Source organism: Gracilinanus agilis, chromosome 4 (assembly GCF_016433145.1).
Source record: "Gracilinanus agilis isolate LMUSP501 chromosome 4, AgileGrace, whole genome shotgun sequence".
NCBI lineage: Eukaryota > Metazoa > Chordata > Mammalia > Didelphimorphia > Didelphidae > Gracilinanus > Gracilinanus agilis.
In genome coordinates, this window is record NC_058133.1 from 18,789,979 (window position 1) to 18,810,289 (window position 20,311).

The 20,311-nt window shown below is 39.5% G+C and overlaps 1 protein-coding gene across 1 annotated transcript in view; it reads right to left on the minus strand.

Moving 5' to 3' along the window:
- FGGY (FGGY carbohydrate kinase domain containing) overlaps nt 1–20,311 on the minus strand; it is a 572,506-nt gene that overhangs the window by 293,549 nt on the left and 258,646 nt on the right. The window contains exon 6 of the mRNA XM_044673617.1: nt 1,568–1,683. Coding sequence (XP_044529552.1) covers nt 1,568–1,683 — 116 coding nt within the window. The remainder of the gene's footprint in view (nt 1–1,567; nt 1,684–20,311) is intronic.

Consider the following 20,311-nt stretch of genomic DNA (forward strand, 5'->3'; position numbering starts at 1 on the left):
GAGAGAGAGAGAGAGAGAGAGAGAGAGAGAGAGAGAGAGAGAGAGAGAGAGAGAGATGATAAATGTTTTGCTTTAGGGAAATCACTTTGACAACCTTTAGCATACTTGAAGGCTCATATCGTGTAGCCCCACGTCTTTTCTTCTTCTGAATAAACATCCCCAGTTCTTTCCCTCTACCTTCATCTCATAGACACTTAAGGGCATTTACCCTCTATGCCTACAGTGATGTGGCATCAAATTCATTGGTTCAAATGATGATTTCCCTAAAGTGATTTCCCAAAGCAAAGTTGAAGAGAAGATGAACCATAAAGGGGAGAAACTTGAAGTGGGGAAGCCAACCATCAAGCAACTAAAATATTCCAGGTGTGATTTTATAATCTTCCTTTTACAGAAATGGAGTCTGAGAGATGTTTCCCAGGTACACAAAGCAGCTGAGAAGTGTCTGAGTCCAGATCTGTCCACCTGCCTTAAAGATCATACACTCTGGTGGTTTAGTTTGCCCTGATTATTTTACAGACAAAAAAAATTAATGTTCTTGTAGGGGGAGGGGAGGTTAATGGACCCATGGATGTCATCTGCTTTTAATTATTAGTTAATGGTAGAGCCAAAAGGAGAACCTCCAGAGTCTCAGGCCAGGGCTCTTTCTACCACATAAGACTCCCTTTGTTTTTTAATGTACCTGGCACATAGTAGGTGCTTATTAAATGCTGGTGGACTGAACTGGATGTCTGTTCCCAGTTGAGCCAATACCAAAGCTTAACCTGAATAATTAGACTGATTATATCGTGTGAATGTGCCACTTAGATTATCTTCTAACTATCCCTGGAATTCCCTATGTCAACATGACATTGAAATGGCTTGAAAGTTGAATACTTTGGTTCACAGGACCTAGAAATAGCACTCATTGATTCTTAGAGAAGGCTACAGGGTCAAGAGCTAGAAGAGGCCTTAAGAATAATCTAACCCACCTTCTCATTTGACACTTGAGCAAACTGAATTAATCACAAGGAAATTAAGTGACTAATCTCAGGACACGATATAAAGAATTAGAGGTGGATTTGAACTCTGATTATCTGCTCCCAGAGCAAGTGCTTTTCCATTGAATTGAGCTGGTCTAAATTTCTATATTTTAACATCATGTGTATCTCCATCTTTTTGTTTTTGTTTTTGTTTTTTTTTTTCGGTGGTGGCTGTTGTAGTTTTTGCCCCAGAACTGTGATTTCAACTGCACTGTGGAAGATTTCCTCCACCAATACCAATTGCTAATTGAACTCATCATAGTGCATTCAAAGTCTATCATTGCAGATTGTGACCTATCCAAATCCTTCCAATCTCCGCCATTTTTATTCTCATCCCATAAATTCTCCATCTCCTAGTGCAGGTGAGTTACTACTCCACATTAGTTGGGGGGACTTTCCAGCACAGGAATTCCTGAGATCAATGAAATCATAGGGCCAGACTAGATGATAAAAGACACACACATAGACATACACATGAGGACATGCATGAAAGACTCAACATGCATGTGTTATACATGACAAAATGTCTTTCATTCATTTTTTCCTACCTATTTTGCAGTAATTATCAGCCACGAAATCCTCCAAATTAATCATCTTCCAGAAACTGTCATCCCATCCATTGTCTGCAGAATAGGTCCATTTGCACACCAAAGAACAAAGAGATCTAAAGAGATAATGAAATAGTTTTATGAGTGTTGACTCGTTTTTCTTGGACTTCCCACAGGGCTCTTGATTCAAAGCTAAGAAGAGTCTGAGATGGCCTCTAATCCCTGGACACATGGCAGCCAAATCAGACTGTCCAATGTACCAGGACATCTCAGTGGAGAGTAACATGACCCTGGGCCCTGACCTATTTTACCACTAATTCACTTTGTGACCATGGACAAGTCACTACCCTCTCTGAGCTGCCACTTCCTCATCTATAAAACAGAAATAAGGAAACAAGTCCTAAAGTACTTACTGTATATCCCAAGAACTGTGCTAATTAAGCACTTTACAAATAGTATTTCATTTGATCCTCACAGCAACCTTGGGAGGTAAGGGCTATTGATTATTCTCATTTTATAATTGAAGAAACTGAGGCAGGCAGAAGTTAAGTGACTTGCCCAGGGTTACACAGCTAGCAAGGGTCTGAGTCTAGAATTGAACTCGTCTCTCCGATTCCATCTCCAGTGCTCTATCTACTAAGCCACCTCACTGCTTCTCAGAGAGATGCTTCATGGGGAGAAACTTGGTCAAAAGAATGAACAGTTCTCTATAGCTCAAATCCATGATGGTCTTCAAGCTGATGGTTGAGTCATGGAGTCCTTTCTAAGAGACAATCCAGTTCTAAAATTCCATGATTCCTAGCATTAGGGAAAGGGTGTTGGATCCCAGGCAAGTCATCTCTCAGTGCCCTTGGCAACCCTCAAAAGGAAAAGAAGAAGCTTTTATTTAATACCCATTACATGCTTTGCGGAGTGATTTACAAATATGATCCCATTTCATTCTCACAACCCCCTTATGATGACTAGTATTGCTAGTGGCTAGTATTATCCCTAATTTACAGTATTTGTTATTGTCCCTAATTTACAGGTGAGAAAACTGAGGCAAACAAGGATTAAATGCCCAGGGTCACACATCCCAAAAGCGTCTGAGGCTGGATTTGAATTTAGATCTTCCCAAACACAAGCCCAACAGATTATTCATCATGCCTCTAAGACTAAGGTATTGTATAGGTGCCAACCTGCACTGGTCACTGCTCACCCAGGTATTTCCCATACCAAGAAAATCGCAGATCCAGTTCTTATCACTCTCCTACTTAATTACACTGCTCATACCGATATGGCCTAGATTGCCTTTAGAATTAAATGAGTTGACGGAATGGCCACATCTCGACCCTCCATTTTCAGCATCTCACACACGGTAACACCAAATCTCCAGGAGGAACCATAATGGTCTTCTAGTCTAACTCCTGGCTCAAAAAGGAAATCCCGTGGCCACAAATCAGTGAAGTGGCTACTCGGGTCTTCTTGCTTGAAGATCTTCAGCTGGGGAGGGGGCCCATTTCCTACCCAGAGAGTTCTCATTAACTAGGAAATGCATTCATTTTTCCTGATAACGATGCTCAAACTACAGTTTCACCCACTGTTTCTAGTTCTGTGCTTGGTGACCAAAGAGACCAGGCTTAACCCATCTTTCATCTGACAACCTTTTGCATACTTGAAGGCTCATATCGTGTAGCCCCACGTCTTTTTTTTCTTCTGAATAAACGTCCTCAGTTCTTTCCCTCTACCTTCATCTCATAGACACTTAAGGGCATTTACCCTCTATGCCTACAGTGATGTGGCATCCAATTCATTGGTTCAAATGATGATGATGGTCCATCATTTCAGTCGTGTCTGATTCTTTGTGACACCATTTGGAACTTGTTGGCAAAGATATTGGAGTGGTTTGCTGTTTCCTTTTCCAGGTCATTTTATAGATGAAGAAACTGAGGCAGATAGGGTTAAGTGACTTACCCAGGGTCACCTACGGAGACCAGATTTGAATTTGGGAAGATGATTCTTCCCAACTCCAGGCTCAGAACTCTCCACTGAGCTTCGTAGCTGTCCCATTGGTAACCGAAGGAAATGATAAATATAGCCCGGAGGAAAGAATTCTGAATTTGGAGCCAGAGAATGGGTTTGGATATTGACTCTTTCACTTCCTACCTTTGTGACTTTGAGCAAAGGCACTTAAGCTTTCAGGGACTGTTTCCTCTTCTGTGAAATGAAGGAGTTAGACCTGCTTGATTATGAGGTACCCTTCCAGCTTGAACTCTATAAATCGATGCTGGTTGATCTTGTATCAGAAGAATTAGTAGCCAATCTCATGTTCGCCATGATTAGAGGGGTATCAGGAGGTGTTTATTCCATCAAATCTCCTCCCCTGTATCGTCTGGCATGGGACTGTCCAGACATTTCCCTTGCTGGGTTCAAGTATTCACAGATGAGCATAACACAGAAGGAACCGAGCCATCAAGGATCATGGAATTAGAATCTTCAAGCTAGAAGAGACATTAGAGGCCATCCAGGACAGTCTCCTGGTTTAACAGAGCAGGAATCTGAGAACCAGAGAGATTAAATGCTATGCCTAAAATAACAATGCCAATGCCAACATTCAAACCCAAGACCACTGATGCTAAATCCCACATTCTTTCCATTATGGATACCATCATCCCAACTAAACAGATTTTTTGGCCAGAAGAATGCTTTTAAATCCTATATCAAGGGGCAGGTAGGTAGCGCAGTACATATAGCTATGCCTAGAAATGGGAGGTCCTAGGTTCGAATCTGACCTCAGACACTTCCTTGCTGTGTGACCTTGGACAAGTCACTTAACCCTCATTGCCTCCCCTCCTTCATCTTTCTGCCTTAGAACTGATATTTATGATATGATACGAAAGGAATGATTCCAAAATAGAAGGTAAGGCTTTTTAAAATTCTAATTCTCATATATATTAATTATGACACAGAACTATGCTCTCTCAGCTAGCCCAGTAGTAAAATGGGATTAGAATTCTTGCCCTGCCTCTCTCATAGTATAGTTGCTAAGATAGAAAATCAATTGATCAAGAATTTTATCATTTATCACATGCTCACTGGGTAATATACAAGGACCTAAAAAGACACACACACACACACACACAATTCCTACCTTTGAGGAGCTTATGGCTCATGAAGAAAAGTGATATGTATAAATAGAAATCTATATTAATAAATTTAAATTTAAATGAATAAGTCTATTAATAAATAGAAATTTATATAAATATAGCAAGCTGGAAAGACTGGATTGAGTGCAGGGTATGATATGTACTAGTTGTGTGACCCTGAGTAAGTCATTGCCCTAGGTAACACTTTAAGATTACGAGCTGCAGAGAAGGTGCTGAACCACTATGGGAAGAGAGAGTTTCCTCATCCAAGGATTCCTAATATCAATAAAATCCCTCATCCAGTTCCTAGCCCTAACTCGTATGTACAAGGCAGTTTGGAAGGAAGAAGCCCCTAGAACTCAGGCATTTTTTGATTGCCCTTTTTTTTAAACATATGAACTTGGGGGTCACTTATATGACTGACGGTCATCGGGCTGTCCCCCATGGAGGGCTCTTTGGTTCCGCTCTTGGATCTGAGACCCGTCACTGACTTCATCCAAAGTCAAGGCTCTTTAGGTTTGACTCTAGTAGAGTCAAGCTCTTCGTCAAGTCACCATCACTGCTCTGTGGCTTGGGATTTGCTTGGTCCAGAAACACGTTCCTATGATTTTAAGTTATTTATTATGTGTCCAGAGACCCTACGCCTTCCTATATAGCTTCTGTGGAGTGATGATGGGTCTGAGGGTTCCCCAGTTGGTTGGTCAATGGGGAAACATTGCCACCTCTGTGTAGCCACTGCTTGGCAATGAGGGCTCCAGCCCAGGGTTTGCGATTCCATGAGGTGGATTTCCCACTCTTCCACAGTACTGATCCTCATAGCTATGTCTGCCTGTAAACTATTCAGAGCATTTCACTACGAATAAATATGGAAATAACGTCTTTTCTTTTTTCCTTTTAGTATATGCCGCATTCTCTCTCGTATTTTTAACGCCCACCACCTATTTCCGAAATGGATTGTGCTACAGCTTCAACTACGAAGCCGTGTGGGGCAGTGGATAGAGTCCCAGGCCTGGAGTCAGGAAGACTCATCTTCTTCCTAAGTTCAAATCTGGCTTTGGATACTTCCTAATGGTTGAACCCTGCTGGCCTCAGTTTCCTCAGCTGTAAAATTAAAGGGGTAACCGGTCGATCTCCAAGGCTCTTGCAGCTCTGAAATTTTCTCATTGTGGGCTTTGAAGAAAGCCCGGCTCCATTCTCCTTCCTGGGAGCCCCATTGCTTCAAACACTCCACCAGATCGAATTTCTGGGCCATTAGGAGCCTTTGTATACCGGGCCCACATAAAGGGAACATGGTTGTAAAAATCCTAACCATATAATTGAGCCCTTAAAGCTGTTTGGCCAGGAACAAGAAGAACTTTGGATTTGCTTCCTTAGGCTTAAAGGAAAACGTCCCCCAAGCCCAGAGTTTGCAGGGTTCAGGGATTGGGGGGGGGGGTTGAGGACTTCTCCAAACAGGTTCTTTTTTCCAAAAAGCCATGCTTGTGTTCCTGCATTATTTATGTGCCACTCACAGTATTTACTTTTGGAAGGCCACACTTTCCAGGGAAATCTTTTGTTCTTTTCTAATGAGGCCAGAACCTGGACAGCCTCAGAGGAAGCAGCCTGGGAATAACAGAGATGCCTGGGGAGGGGGAGAGAATTACAGAGATAGCAGCTTAGTCCTGGAATAGCCTGCTTTTTCCGAGCTTTGCCCCCAATTGGCTTACAGAATGGAAGACCCAACCCACAGGGAGATCCAGAGACCTGAACCCAATGTCCAACTCACTGGAGAAACCAAGAAACCAAAGACGCTCATGGCGAGCCTGTTTGGCTGAAGCAGGCTCGTGTCCGGCACCATCGCGGCTGTGAAGCGTCTGTCAAAGTTCAGTTTTCCTGGGATTGGTTCTGGCCTTCCTCAGGACTTGCTGACAGGCCTCTGACAGACCGAACGAATGTGAACTCTGAGATAGCACAGGGCCATATGAAGTTGCCATTTTGGGGAGTGTGTGTGGCTGATAAAATGGTCAGAATGGGACTATGGCAGTGTGGCACCAGCATGAAAGGCCTGGAAAGCAAAGACAGATAAGGAGAAGGGGTCCGCTCCCCTCTTCCACCAGGCAGCAGGCCAACATTCTTTTTTTAAGCTGGAGCAAGAATGTGGTCCAATGGAACACGGGAGGTATCAACGCCCACTGGGATCTGGCCTGAGCAACACCATGGGACGCAGAAAGAATAATAGCAGCCAACACGGAAATATCTGCTTTTAAAGTCTGCAAAGCCCTTGGCTGCATTTTTTTTTACTCTTATAACAGTCCTTTAGAGGACTTACCAGTTTTTATGATTCCCTTTTTATACAGCTGAGAGAACCGAGGCTCAGGGACTGGTTAAGTGACTCCCCCAGGGAAATACAGCTTGTCACTAAAGCCAGTGGCCACACCGTCATCCAGCATTTTTAGGAGAATACTATGTGTCAGGCACTGGATAGGCCACAAAAGGCAAATGTAAGGTTTTTGCCTCAAGAAGTTCACATCTCCATGGGGAGAGATAATGCTTAATGCCAAATAGGCTCCCCAATCATTTAGAGCTTGTTGTCATCGTTCAGTTGTGTCCAAGTCTTCATGACCCCATTGGGGTTTTCTTGGCACAGATACTATAGAGCAGTGAATCCCAAAGTGGGCGCCACTGCCCCCTGGTGGGTGCTGCAGAGATCCAGGGGGCCGTGATGGCCACAGGTGCATTTATCTTTCCTATTCATTGCTATTAAAATTTAAAAAATAATAATTTCCAGGGGGCTAAGTCATATTTTTTCTGGAAAGGGGGTGGTAGGCCAAAAACGTTTGGGAACCACTGTAGTATAGAGGTTTGCCATTTTCTTCTCCAGATGAGAAAATTGAGACAAAGAAGGTAAAGTGGCTTCCCCAGGGTTACACAGCTAGACAGTGTTTGAGGCTGGATTGGAACTCAGGTCTTTTTTATTCAAGGTCTGGTGCTCTGTCCATTAGAGGGAGCCTTACAACGTCCCTATCCCAAGCTCCTCATTTGATAGAATGGTTGGTATGAATCTGGAAGATGCTCTGGAAGCCATCTGGTCCAATTCCTTCATTTTTCAGATGACAAACGAGTCTCACAGAGGTTGAATGATTTGTCAAAGCTCACAGAGGTAGTGATGAGGGCTAAATTGGATCCCAGGCCGCCTGACTCCAAATCTGGAGTCCTCTCTACTACCCCATGATCTGGCCTATTTACATGACCTCTGATCTATTAACTGACCTACTGTCCTGGGAATCACACCAGCTGTATGAATGGACCTTCTAGCTACAGAGTCTATACCCTTGTAGACGGTTGTTATCAACATTAAATTAATGCTAAAAACAAGATGGCAGCCAAATTAGCACATGGCAGTAGAAAGAGAACAAGATTTAGAGGTTGACAACACAGACTTGACTTCCACATCTGTCGCTGCCTATCTATTAACTAGACCAGTGATTCTCAAAGTGGCCGCCACCACCTCCTGGTGGGTGCTGCAGCGATCCAGGGGGGCGGTGATGACATGAAGATAAATGTAGGAGAATGCAATAGTCCTGGAGGACTAAAGCCCTCTGCAGATTTAGCACTTGGTCGTTTGCTAAGGAAGCAGTTTTCAAAAGGTGAGTTTGTTTTGTTTTGTTTTGAGCTCTTGGTTTCAAGAAGCAGAACCAAGAAGAGTGAGTAGTTACCAGTTGTGGATAGAATCATGCTAATAGATGGCAGAGAGAAGGCACAATTACTTAACTCACTTTTTTCCTTCTTTCTTTTCTTTAAAGAAGAATGATTTTTCATACTAGACACCATAGAATGATAATACTCCCCCAGGAATTGAAATATAAAATAAGTGACGAGGAGGGAAGGGCACATGTAGCTATTATCATCCTCATTTTGCAGATGGCAAAACTGAAACAAATAGGTTAAGTGACTTGACCAGGGACACACTCAATTAATTCAAGACATCAGAATTATACGCATTATATATTGGTATGCTAAAAAACTCATTTAGGCATTACACGGCTGAGTGATTGAGGGACAATGTTGTGGAGTGGATAGAGAATAGGAATTTGGCATTTTGAGTACAAATTATTCATAAGATGTATGCCAACCTGTGTGATCATGGGCAAGACATTCAGTAGCAAGAATAGACATTCATATAGATCGAGTTTGTAAAAAAATTGACATCAACTATCACGTAGCACAAGACTCCAATGCGTTCCATAAAACAAATATTGTTATTCCTATTTTAGCGATAAAGACAGTCTCTTCTGAAAAATGGACACAGTATATATGCACTACCTGCCTTACAGGGATATTGCCAGTGGAGTGTTTCGCAAATATTCCAACGAGTTAAAGAAACTGATTTCACAAGTATAAATTGGGGAATGTTCAGTTGAATAACTATTTGAACAAAAAAACATGAAAAGTCTCTGACAAAATACAACACCCATTCTTATTAAGAACACAAGAAAGCATGGGAATAAAAGGACCTTTCCTTAAAATAATAAATAGTATCTATCAGCAAGTGTCACCAGCAATGGGGATGTCAGAAGTCTTCTCATTAAGAATAGGATTGAAACGAGGGTGGCCCTTATCACCACTATTATTTAAAATTGTCCTCGAAATACTAGCTTTAGCAATAAGAGAAGAAAAGAAATTGAAGGAATTAAAGTAAGCAATGGGGAAACTTAACTATCACTCTTTGCAGCTGATATGATGGTCTACTGAGAGGACCCTAGAGAATGAATTAAATTAAATTAATGAATTAAATTAAAATGAATTAAAAAGCTAGTGGAAATAGTAAGTTTAGCAAAGTTGAAGAACAAACTCAAAGTTACAAAACAAACCCACATAATTTATGAGCATTTCTATATATTACCAACAAAGTCCAACAGCAAGAGTTAGAAAAAGAAATTCCATTTAAAATTTCTCTCTCTAGACAATATAAAATACTTGGGAATTTATCTGCCAAGACAAATACAGGAATCATATGACCACATTACAAAACGCTTTTCTCACAAATAAGGCTAGATCTAAACAATTGGAAAAACAGTAATTGCTCGTGGGTAGGACAATCCTACAGAAATTAATTAGCTTATTCAGTGCCATATCAATAAAACTGTCAAAAAAACTTTTATACAATTAGAAAAAATAATATCAAAATTCATCTAGAAGAACAAAAGATCATGAATACGAAGGGAATAATTGAAAAAAAATGTGAAGGGTAATGGCTTCCCAGTACCAGATCTCAAACTGTATTATAAAGTAGTATTCATCAAAACAGTCTGGTACTGGCTAAGAAATAGATTGGTGGATCAATGGAATAGATTAATGGTATATAACCTTAGCAATCTAGTATTTGATAAACACAAAGATCTTGGATTTGGGTATAAGAACTCACTATTTGACAAAAACTGCTGGGAAAACTAGAAAACCATATGGCAAAAATTAGGTATAGAACAATATGTCACAAACTATTTTCAAGATACAGTCAAAATGGACATATGATTTAGACATAAAGGTTGATACTAAAGTAAATTAAGGAACATAGAATAGTTTATCTGTCAGATCTATGGAGAAGGGAAGAATTTATGACCAAATAAGAGATAGAGAACATTACCAGATAAAAATGAATAATTTTGACTATATTAAATTTAAAAATTTGTACAAATAAAACCAATAGAAATAAGATTCGAGGGGAAACAACAAACTGGGGAAAATTTATAACAAATTTCTCTGATAATGGTCTCATTTCTCAAATATATGGAGAACAAAGTCAAATTTTTAAGAATACAAGACATTTCCTGAGTGACAAATAGCCAAAGGATATGAATAAGCAATTTCAGATAAAGGAATCAAAACTATCAATAATCATATATAAAAAAGGTTCTAAATCTCTCTTGATTAGAAAAATGCAAACTAAAACAATTCAGAGGTACCACCTTACACCTATCAGTTTGGCCAGTATGATAGTAAAAGAAAGTGATAAATGTTGGGGGGGATGGGGTAAAATGGGGAAACTAATGCATCACTGGTGGGGTGGTGAACTAATCTAACCACTCTGGGGGGCAATTGGGCACTCTGCCCAAATAGCTATAAAATAATGTATAGTCTTCTATCCAGTAATACCACTACTAGGTTTGTATTGCAAGGAGACATTTTAAAAGGTGGGGGAGGAACTACTTGTACTAAAATATTTATAGCACCTCTTTTTGTGGTGGAAAGAATTGGAAAGTGAAGGGATGTCCATCAATCAAGAAATGGCTGAACAAACTGTGGTAATGATGGTGATGGAATATTATTGTGCTGTAGGTTACGACGAACAGGATAATTTCAGAAAGAACTGGAAAGATCCAAATCTACTGATACAGAATGAAATAAGCAGAACCAAGAGAACATTATGCAGAGTAAAAGGAATATTATGGAGTAATCAACTGGGATAGTCTTAGTTCTTCTGAGCAATGAAATGATCCAAGACAATTCTGAAGGACTTAAGAATGCTCTCCACCTCCAGAGAAAGAACTGTTGGGACTGGAATGCAAATCAAAGCATATGACTTTTCACTTTAGTTTATTTGTGTTTTTATTTTGGTGTTTTGGCTTTATATGATTAGTTTCTGATAAAAATGAGCAATATGGAAATATGTTTTGCATGATAAAACATGTATACGCAGGTCAAATTGCTTGCCACCTCCAGGAAGAGGAAGGGATGGGAGGGAGGGAGACAATTTAGATCATATAACTTCAGAAAACTTAGGTGCAAATTTGTTATTACGTGTAATTAATAAAATAAAATATCCTTACAAAAGACAAAAAGTCCAGGTATTTTTTTAGACTGTAAGCCCAAATTAAGTTATCAGATTGATATGATCCTGTCCTTGGATCTATCTTCTGCTACAGCTTTCCAAAACAAATAAACAAAAAACTCAACTAAATTAGGAGCAGGTAGGTGGCTCAGTAGATAGAGAGCCAGGTCTGGAGGCAACAGTTCTTGGGTTCAAGTCTGGCATCAGGTACTTCTTAGCTGTGTGACTCTGGACAAATCACTTAACCGCAAATACCTAACCCTAACTGCTCTTCTATCTTAGTGCTATGTTTTAGCATAGATTCTAAGAGAGAAGATAAGACTTAAAAACCAACAACAACAAACTCTTGCATCCAAGCCAGCCACTTTAGACAACTCCCCTTTTGCAGCTCATTACAATCGATTCTTTTGGGCTCTTCAGAATTTCTTCTTTAAGGGACTCTCACTTTCTTGGATTCATTTCTTTCATGGAATTTTAGTTCATGGAATGTCTCCTTTTCCTAAGGTTGGAATATATTCCTTCCTACCCTCCTTTTCTACTGCACAATCTAGGAGGAAAGGGTTTTTTTTTTTTTTTCTGTAAGAATTCTGTCCAGTTCCTCCCTGTTGATGACCATAAGAACCAGTATTGAATGTTCCCTTAGTTGTTCTTCCATCTTCTGGCAAATAAAATTATCAGTAAGGTGATAGTCATGGCTTTGGTTGTTTTTTTCCCCTCCTTCTAGAAATGGGGCCAGTATTATTCACTGTGGGTTGGTGTGAGGTTGATGAAATGAAGTTGACAAAGCAACTTCTGCGAGACTTGCTAGTGAAGAGAAGAGTGTTGGGATAATAAAAGTGACTCTGACACCTGCTTTTGTTTTGTCTGGTATCTCATTTTCTTCATAGAGGAAAAACGGAAAGAGTTGGAAAAGTGACAGAAATACTGCGGAGTCGAGAAGCAGCTGTTTGATTAAAGGCACTCTATGAGGATGTTCGATGGCATTCTTGAGAGCCAAAGATGCTTCCTAGAATTCATTTTTTAATTGTGTACAACCCTCAGGACTAATCATGTAGAAAATAAATTTATATACTTTATATTAGCCTCACCCATTTGGCAAAAGAGTAGAGTCTTCTCCTATCTCTCTCTTGGGGTCAAGCTTGGTCATTATAATTTGCAATATTTTACTATTAATTTTTTTTTGTTATCGTTTTTCCCATTTACTTTGTAGTAATCATTTTTGTCATCCTACTTCACATTGCATTAGTTCGTGGAAGTTTTGCTATAATTCTCTGTATTCATCATGTTCATTTTTTTAATATGTTATTCATATTCTATTGCATTCATATACTCCAACTTATTCAGCCATTCCTCTCAATAAGTGGGCATCGATTCTGATACCAATTCTTTTTTTTAACTGAAGAAATTGTTGTTATAAATATTTTTGTATATATGGAGCCTTTCTTTTGGCCATTGGCCATTTGGGAGAATAAGCCTAATAGTTAAAAAATCTGGGTCAAGAATATGGCTATCTTTGTCCTGTTCTTTGCATAATTCCAAATTATTTCACAGAATTTTGCAATTAAATTACAGTTCATGGCTTCACCAACAATTCATTTGTATTTCTGCAATCCCTCAAAATGAAATATTCCCATATTTTGTCATCTTTGAAAATATGCGAGGTATGAGATGAAACCAAAGAGTGTTCTTAATTTGCATTTCTCTATATTAGTGAATTGGTACATTCTGTCAAATGGCTCTTAATACTTTACATTTTAACAATTGTGAACTCATATTCTATAGCCATTCTTTTGGTGAGTGTCTTTTGGTCTAATATATTTCTGTTAGTTTCTATAAATGTTGCATTATCAGATCCATATAAGGCATTTGATATAAAGTTCCTTTTTAGTTCTAGAGGCACTGATTTTGTTGCTGTAAAAGCTTTTTTTAAAAATTACTTCTATCCCTTATTTAGTTTGTTCTCCTTTTTAATGTTATGATCTTTAATATTCACATAATTAATCCATTTTGAAATAATGCCCTAATATGGTATATAAATGATGGTCTAAACCTAATTTCTTTCAGAATACTTTATGCTTTTTTTAAACTAATTCTTATCAAATAGGGAGTTATTTTATAAGTAATATGTTTTCATGTTTACTGAGCTCAATTAAACTTTGAAGGGATTCATATTAAAATAGGAAAGATAATAAATCTAGAGCTGGAAAGCAAAGTAAAAGGAGCAAAATTCAAAATGACCATGAAATGGCATGATGGCCTTCTTCCAGGTAAGACAGGGTGAAAATCTCCCTCATGGAGACTTGTTGGAACCCTATGAACTATGTCCAAGTCTCAGCTCTTCCACTTAGCACCTATGCAATCACTTTGTCTTTCTGGGTCTTGCTTTCCTCATCCACAAAAGGCAGTGCTTAGAGTAATTGACTTTTAAGATCTCTCCCATATTTAAGGTTGTGATTCTGTGATCTTTGGTGTCTTAGAGTTTCAATAGAGGGAAAGAAGCTAATGTCCTTCCATGGTGATAAGAATACCGTGGAAGACCTGGCCAAAGTTGTGGTGGAGACAGTAAGGTCAACAATTCCTTTAAATTGAACAAGTCTGATTTAACCTTCTCAGTGACTACTACTGTCCTCTATGTTCTCCCTACATATCTTTGTCCCTGATAATCTTTACTGCCAAACCAGGTCAACTGCTGTCTTTTCTGAATCCCATCCTCCCTACCCCAGCTTTTGTGGGTTAATATTTACACACTCACACTCATACTCACACTCACACACATCTATATCCTTATGGCTTCCAAGGTTCCATTATAAGAATAAAAGAACCCAAGGGTATCACAATCTATATAGATGGTTTAGTTTAACTTCTGAGCTCCAGCCTGGCATCATCAATTGCCTTTGAAACATTCTAAAGAGACATCACAGAGCTAGCTGAAATTCTTGCCAAGTCACACAATCGATAAGTACAAAACAGAACTCCTTACTTTTTCCCACCTCCTCCTCCTCCTCCTCCAAGAAGCCCTCGCCTCTTCAGAACTTCCCTATTACTACTAAGGGTATTCCTATTTTATCACTCACACAGGGGTGCCACCCTATCCTTGACTCTTCATTCTTATTCATCCCACAGAGGTGATCTGTTGCTCAATAACATCATTTCTAATTTCCCATCTCTTGGATACAAGATCCCCATTTTTTTCCTTCTATTTTTTTCCTGCCCAAGGCTCTCCTCTTTTCAGTCCATCCTCCACTCAGCTGCCAAAGTGGCTTTCCTGGAGTGCCCCTCTGACCATCTCATCCCTCTGCTCAATAAATTCTAGCCGCTCTCTATAAAGACCTCTGCAATGTAAAGTCCTTCACAATATGGCCCTTTCCTCCATCTCCAGTCTTAATACATTAGTTCCCATACTCTTCCTCATACAGGATGCTCCATCTCCCATTCCTATGTCTTTTTTTTTTCATTTTTTAATCCTTACCTTCTGTCTCAGTTCTAAGACAGAAGAGTGGCAAGAGTGAGGTCAAGTGGGTTAAATGAATTGCCTAAGGTCTCATAGCGAGGAAGTGTCTGAAGCCAGACTCAAACCCAGGTCCTCCTGACGCCACTGTGCTACCTAGCTCACCCTCCATGCCTTTTCACTGGTCATCCTCTTTCCATGGAATGTTCTCCTTCTTCGCCTCTGCCTCTTAGCTACTGCTCAGATTCCACACTCTACAAAAGGCCCCTCTCTCCTGGTTCTCTCTTCCCCACCACTCAGCTAGTGACTTTCCCTTGAAATTCTCTTCCACTACAGACACAGATATAAAATGGATAGAATGGATATTGTGTGACTGTACCCAGTTATTTGAATATTGCCCCCCCAGAAGAAAGTATGCTCTTTGAGGGCAGGGGCTACACCTGGAATTGTCTTTGCATCCCCAGAACCTCACACAGTGTCTAGAACCTGGAAAATGCTATTTGTTTTACCGACTATACACCCATTCTTCATTTTTCTTAGATGAATGATTGCATCAGTAAAGGGAACTCCTGGTGTGGAAAACTCTTCTATGAGTGGAAATCAGCAACTTTTCTACAACCGAGGCACTCTGCACTGAGGTGACTTGCCATGTCAAACAATTAATATATTTAATATATTATATAATCAAATAATTTATTATAGTATTGATATATTATTATATCATATTATTATATAAATGATATGATTATATAAAATGATATAATATATTGAATCCAGACCTTTCTGATTCCAAAGGAGAACTGAAATATTCTTTCTTAAATGAAAAAAAGGAGACAGATCTCCAGTTCACTGGATAGATCCTCTACAGAGTATAGGTAGACAGGCCAGATGAGACTATGTAGAGGGACAGTGGAATATTAGAGAAGTCTGACCTCATGGATCCACAGAAGAATCTATATACTCCTTGTCTCTTCTTTTTTAAAATTTAATTTTTTGCATTTAATTTTTTAAATTATTTTTATATTTTTAGAAAAATTTTCCATGGTTACATGATTCATGTTTTTAGCTTCCCCTTCACCCCCTCAACCTCCCATAGCTAACTCCCATTTCCACTGGTTTTAACATGTGTCATCAAACAAGACTTATTTACATATTATTGATAGTTGCATTGGTGTGGTCCTTTTGGGTCTAACATCCCCAATCATGTCCTCATCAACCCAAGTGTTCAAGCAGTTGTTTTTCTCCTGTGTTTCCTCTCCTGTAGTTATTCCTCTGAATGTGGGTAACGTCTTTTCCACAAATCCCTCAGAATTGTCCTGGGTCATTGCCTTGCTGCTAGTACAGAAGTCCATTACATTCTGTTTTACCACAGTGTATCAGTCTCTGTGTACAATGTTCTCCTGGTTCTGCTTTCATTCTGCATCAATTCCTGGAGCTCTTTCCAGTTCACATGGAATTCCTCCAGTTTATTATTCCTTTGAGCACAACAGTATTCCATGAACAACATAAACCACAATTTGTTTAGCCATTCCCCAATTGAAGGACATACCCTTGTTTACCAGTTTTTTTTGCCACCACAAAGAGTGCAGCTATAAATTGTCTCTTCAAAGGCATGGAGAGAGTCATGACTAAACAAATTGTGGTATGTGAACACCATGGGATTGAGTCATAGGAAAATATGGTGAACTGATGAAGAATGAAGTTATTACCCACCACAGGTGGCAACTAAGCTCTTGTGATTTTTCTTGGGGGGTTCCTAGATGATTTCATATTCCAGATTTCTATAAACAAGAATTTTTCAACTCTTTTATAACAGATAGTGTTTCAAAGAGATTCCAAGGGTCCTGAGGATAAGTAATCTACCCCTTAAGCAAAGATGAGAATGCTGTCAGTCTTAAAGCATCTGCAGACAGAACTAAGATGGAACCCTGGAGTCCCTATTTTGTCCAGTTCCAATAATGAGCATCAAATAAAATCCACTAGCTTGATTTTGTTTTTCAAAGTCTTTAAAAAAGAGTCAGAGGAAGTTTTCATATAAACACACTGCTTTCCATAAACACACTTTTATGTGACTTAATCTGGAAATCTCTCAGTTCTAGATCCCATTTCCTTATGACCTGGTGGGTCAGCCTTGGGTCCAATTCCTGCCTGGACCAAGTACTTCCTGAGTAACCCAGTAATTCTGGCCTAAATAACTTCTTCCTTAAGTAGTTTCATCAGAACATATTAAGGTGGCTTGAAATCTAGTCTCAAATCTGAAGTTGGGGAAAAATGTCTTAACAACTGGAGATGTCTCAAAGTCAAATGAACTACATGAGGAAGCCATGAATTCTTTCCTCACTAGAGGTTTTCAAGTAAAGTCTGAATGACATTTTGTCAGGCTCAGCATAGAAGGACAACTGGTTCAGGCGTGACTTGTATGAGCTAATCACTCAATTCCTATCTGGCTCCAAGACTGAAATTGTGGGATTATGGGACTTTGGGTGAGCAACTCCAATCATTAATGAATAAAGCGATAATTTTTTTTTCTGGTTCTCAATTTTCTTAGCTGCAAAAAGAGAAAGTTGACATGCCAAAGGGCCATAAAACTATGTATACCCTTTGACCTAGCAAGACCACTACTAAGTCTATATCCCAAAGAGATTACAGAAAGGGTGAAAAGATCTACTTCTGCAAAAATATTATAGCAGCTCTCTTTGTGGTGGCAAAGAACTGGAGCCTGAAGGGATGTTCATTAGTTGGGGGGTTGTTGAACAAATTCCGGTATAGGATTCTAGAGGAATACTATTGTACCATGAAAAATGCTAGACAAGGGGATCCCACACACATACAACCTGGACAGCCTCATACGAAGTGATGCAAAGATAGAAAGTAATGAAGTAATCATTGAATGTAATCAATGAAAGTAATCTGAAGTCATCAGAACCAGGAGAACATTGTACACAGGAAAAGCAATAATGTATGATGATCTACAGTGGAAATTTAACTTTTAATAACAATGTGAGAATCCAGGACAACGGCAAGGGATACCTACTGAAAAAAGCTCTCCACTGCCAAAGAAGGAAATGACCAAGTCTGAATGAAGACTGAAGCACACCATTCTTCACTCTATTTCCTCTCTGAATTTTTCTCTAGTATAAGCTTTACGTGTTTTCTTTCATGGCAATATGTACTATACAATGGTACAACCTATATCGTATTACTTTCTTTCCTGGGCAGGGAAGAGAGATGGGAAGGAGGGAGAGAACCTGGATCACAAAATATCAGAAAACAACTATTAAAAATTATATCAACAGGTGAAAAATAAAATATTTATAAAGAGAAGGTGGAACAATGATGCAGTTTGAGAATTTGAAGGGGCCTCGATGGGCAACTGAGTTTAACTGGTGCCTAAAAGAAATTGCCATCATAACATTTCCAACAAGGGACCATCTAGCATCTAAAGATCTCTGAGGAGTGAGGAAGCCTGTTCCACTTTGGGGCAATTCTCCTCATTGGGAACTTCTTCCTGACATCAGAGCTAAATTTACCTCTTACAACTGCCCTCCCCACACATCCCACTGCTGCTAATTCTGCCCTCGGTGGCGAAACAAAACAAGTCTAACTCTTCTTCCTCATGAGAACTCTTCAGAGATGACTATCCTGCCCTGGCCCTGCTAGTCTTCTCTATGTATTTATGTAAAAAATATCCACTAGCTAAGCATAAGAAGTGGTGAATAGAGGTTAAAGCCGAGTGTAGTGATGTATCCATCATATTACACCTCAGAGGCAGATGGGAAAGTGGAACCAAAGATTTCTAATTCTGGATTCCTTGAACTACACCAGATTTTCCCTCCCTTTATTCTTAGTTGCAATGGAATGTCAAGTTAGGCAGTGAGTTCCTCATTCCTGGAGGAAAGCCAGGAACATCTAGATGACCATTTTTAAAAGGTGTTTTGCCAGAAGTTCATACTATAGGTGCTTGATGGAATCAGTAGGATCTAAGCTCTCCTCTAGATTGAACTTTCATTATCAGTGAACTCTACGATTCTAAATTAAAGCCATTCTCCTTGATCTGCTTTCTTCAATCAACCAGGTTATCAATTGATTAATTAATCCACAATCAATCAATAAGCATGGAGTAAATACCTACTATGTGCTAGGCACTTGTGCCAGGTCTTGGAGATACATGGCAAACAAGCAATCCATAAGCATTTATTAAATGCTTGGTCTCTGAAAAACTAATTCAGCAGTCTTCAGACATTCATTAAATGCCTACTCTGTGCCAGGAACTGGGGATATAAATCAATTAATTTACAAGCAATTATTAAGTGCCTACTCTGTGCCAAGCACTCTGTTAGGTGCTGAGTACACAAATCAATTCATGAATCCTCAAGAATTTATTAAATATGCCAGGAACTAGGGATACAAATCAGTTAATCCCCAAGCATCTATTAAGTGCCTACTCTGCGCCAGGCACTTTACTAGGTCCTGTGTGTACAAATCAATTCACCAACCCTCAAGAATTTAAGTGTGCCAAAATAATTTTCAGGCATGTATTAAGTGCCCACCCTATGCCAGGGACTGAAAATACAAATCAACTAATTCATAGGCATCTACTAACTCTGTGTCAAGCATGCTGGTAGGTATTGGGGGGGCATATAAAAATATAAGAAAGAGACTGTTGGATTTGGAATCTGATAACTTGGGTCCAAATCTCAGCTCTGTCACTCATCACCACTGTGCTCTCCATATTCATGTAATATGAAGGAGGTTGTGTTTGATGGCCTTGTAGCATCCCTATTCCTCCAAATCTTTGTACTCGAGCCTTTTCCATCAAACTCTTATGGCCAGAAGTCTTCTCTGAGGCCAGTCCTGACCACCTTTCCTGGACCACAGACTGGATTGCAAACATTTCACTGGGAAAAAAAGTAGAGGCACCAGGTGCAAATGTGCACATCTCCTTGGCCAAGCTAATGAATCAGGGAAGGTCGTCTTTGCTTCGAGCCTGCTTGGTGCTCAGAATTTTCTGGGGTTTGGTAAGTGAGAAGCTGAGCAGAGAGGTCAAAGAGTATTTGAAGTCTATCATGTTACTTCTTGTTTTCCCTTCTTCAAAAATAACATGTGTTTTTCTAATCTAGAGCGCTCTCCAGGCTTATTTATAAACCGGATCTGCAAAGGAAAAAAAAAAGAACTGTGTGCCCTAAATTCAGCTTTCTCTCTCCCCTGTGCATTGTGTCTGTTTCTTTCTAAGCCTGAAATGCAGCTTACAACAAATAAATCAAGTCTGCAGGAATTAAGCCACTGAGAAACAAGGCAGAATGACTAGTCTTTCCCTAAGAGAGCCTCCCTTAGAGCAACATGGGTCTCACTACCTGTGAAGG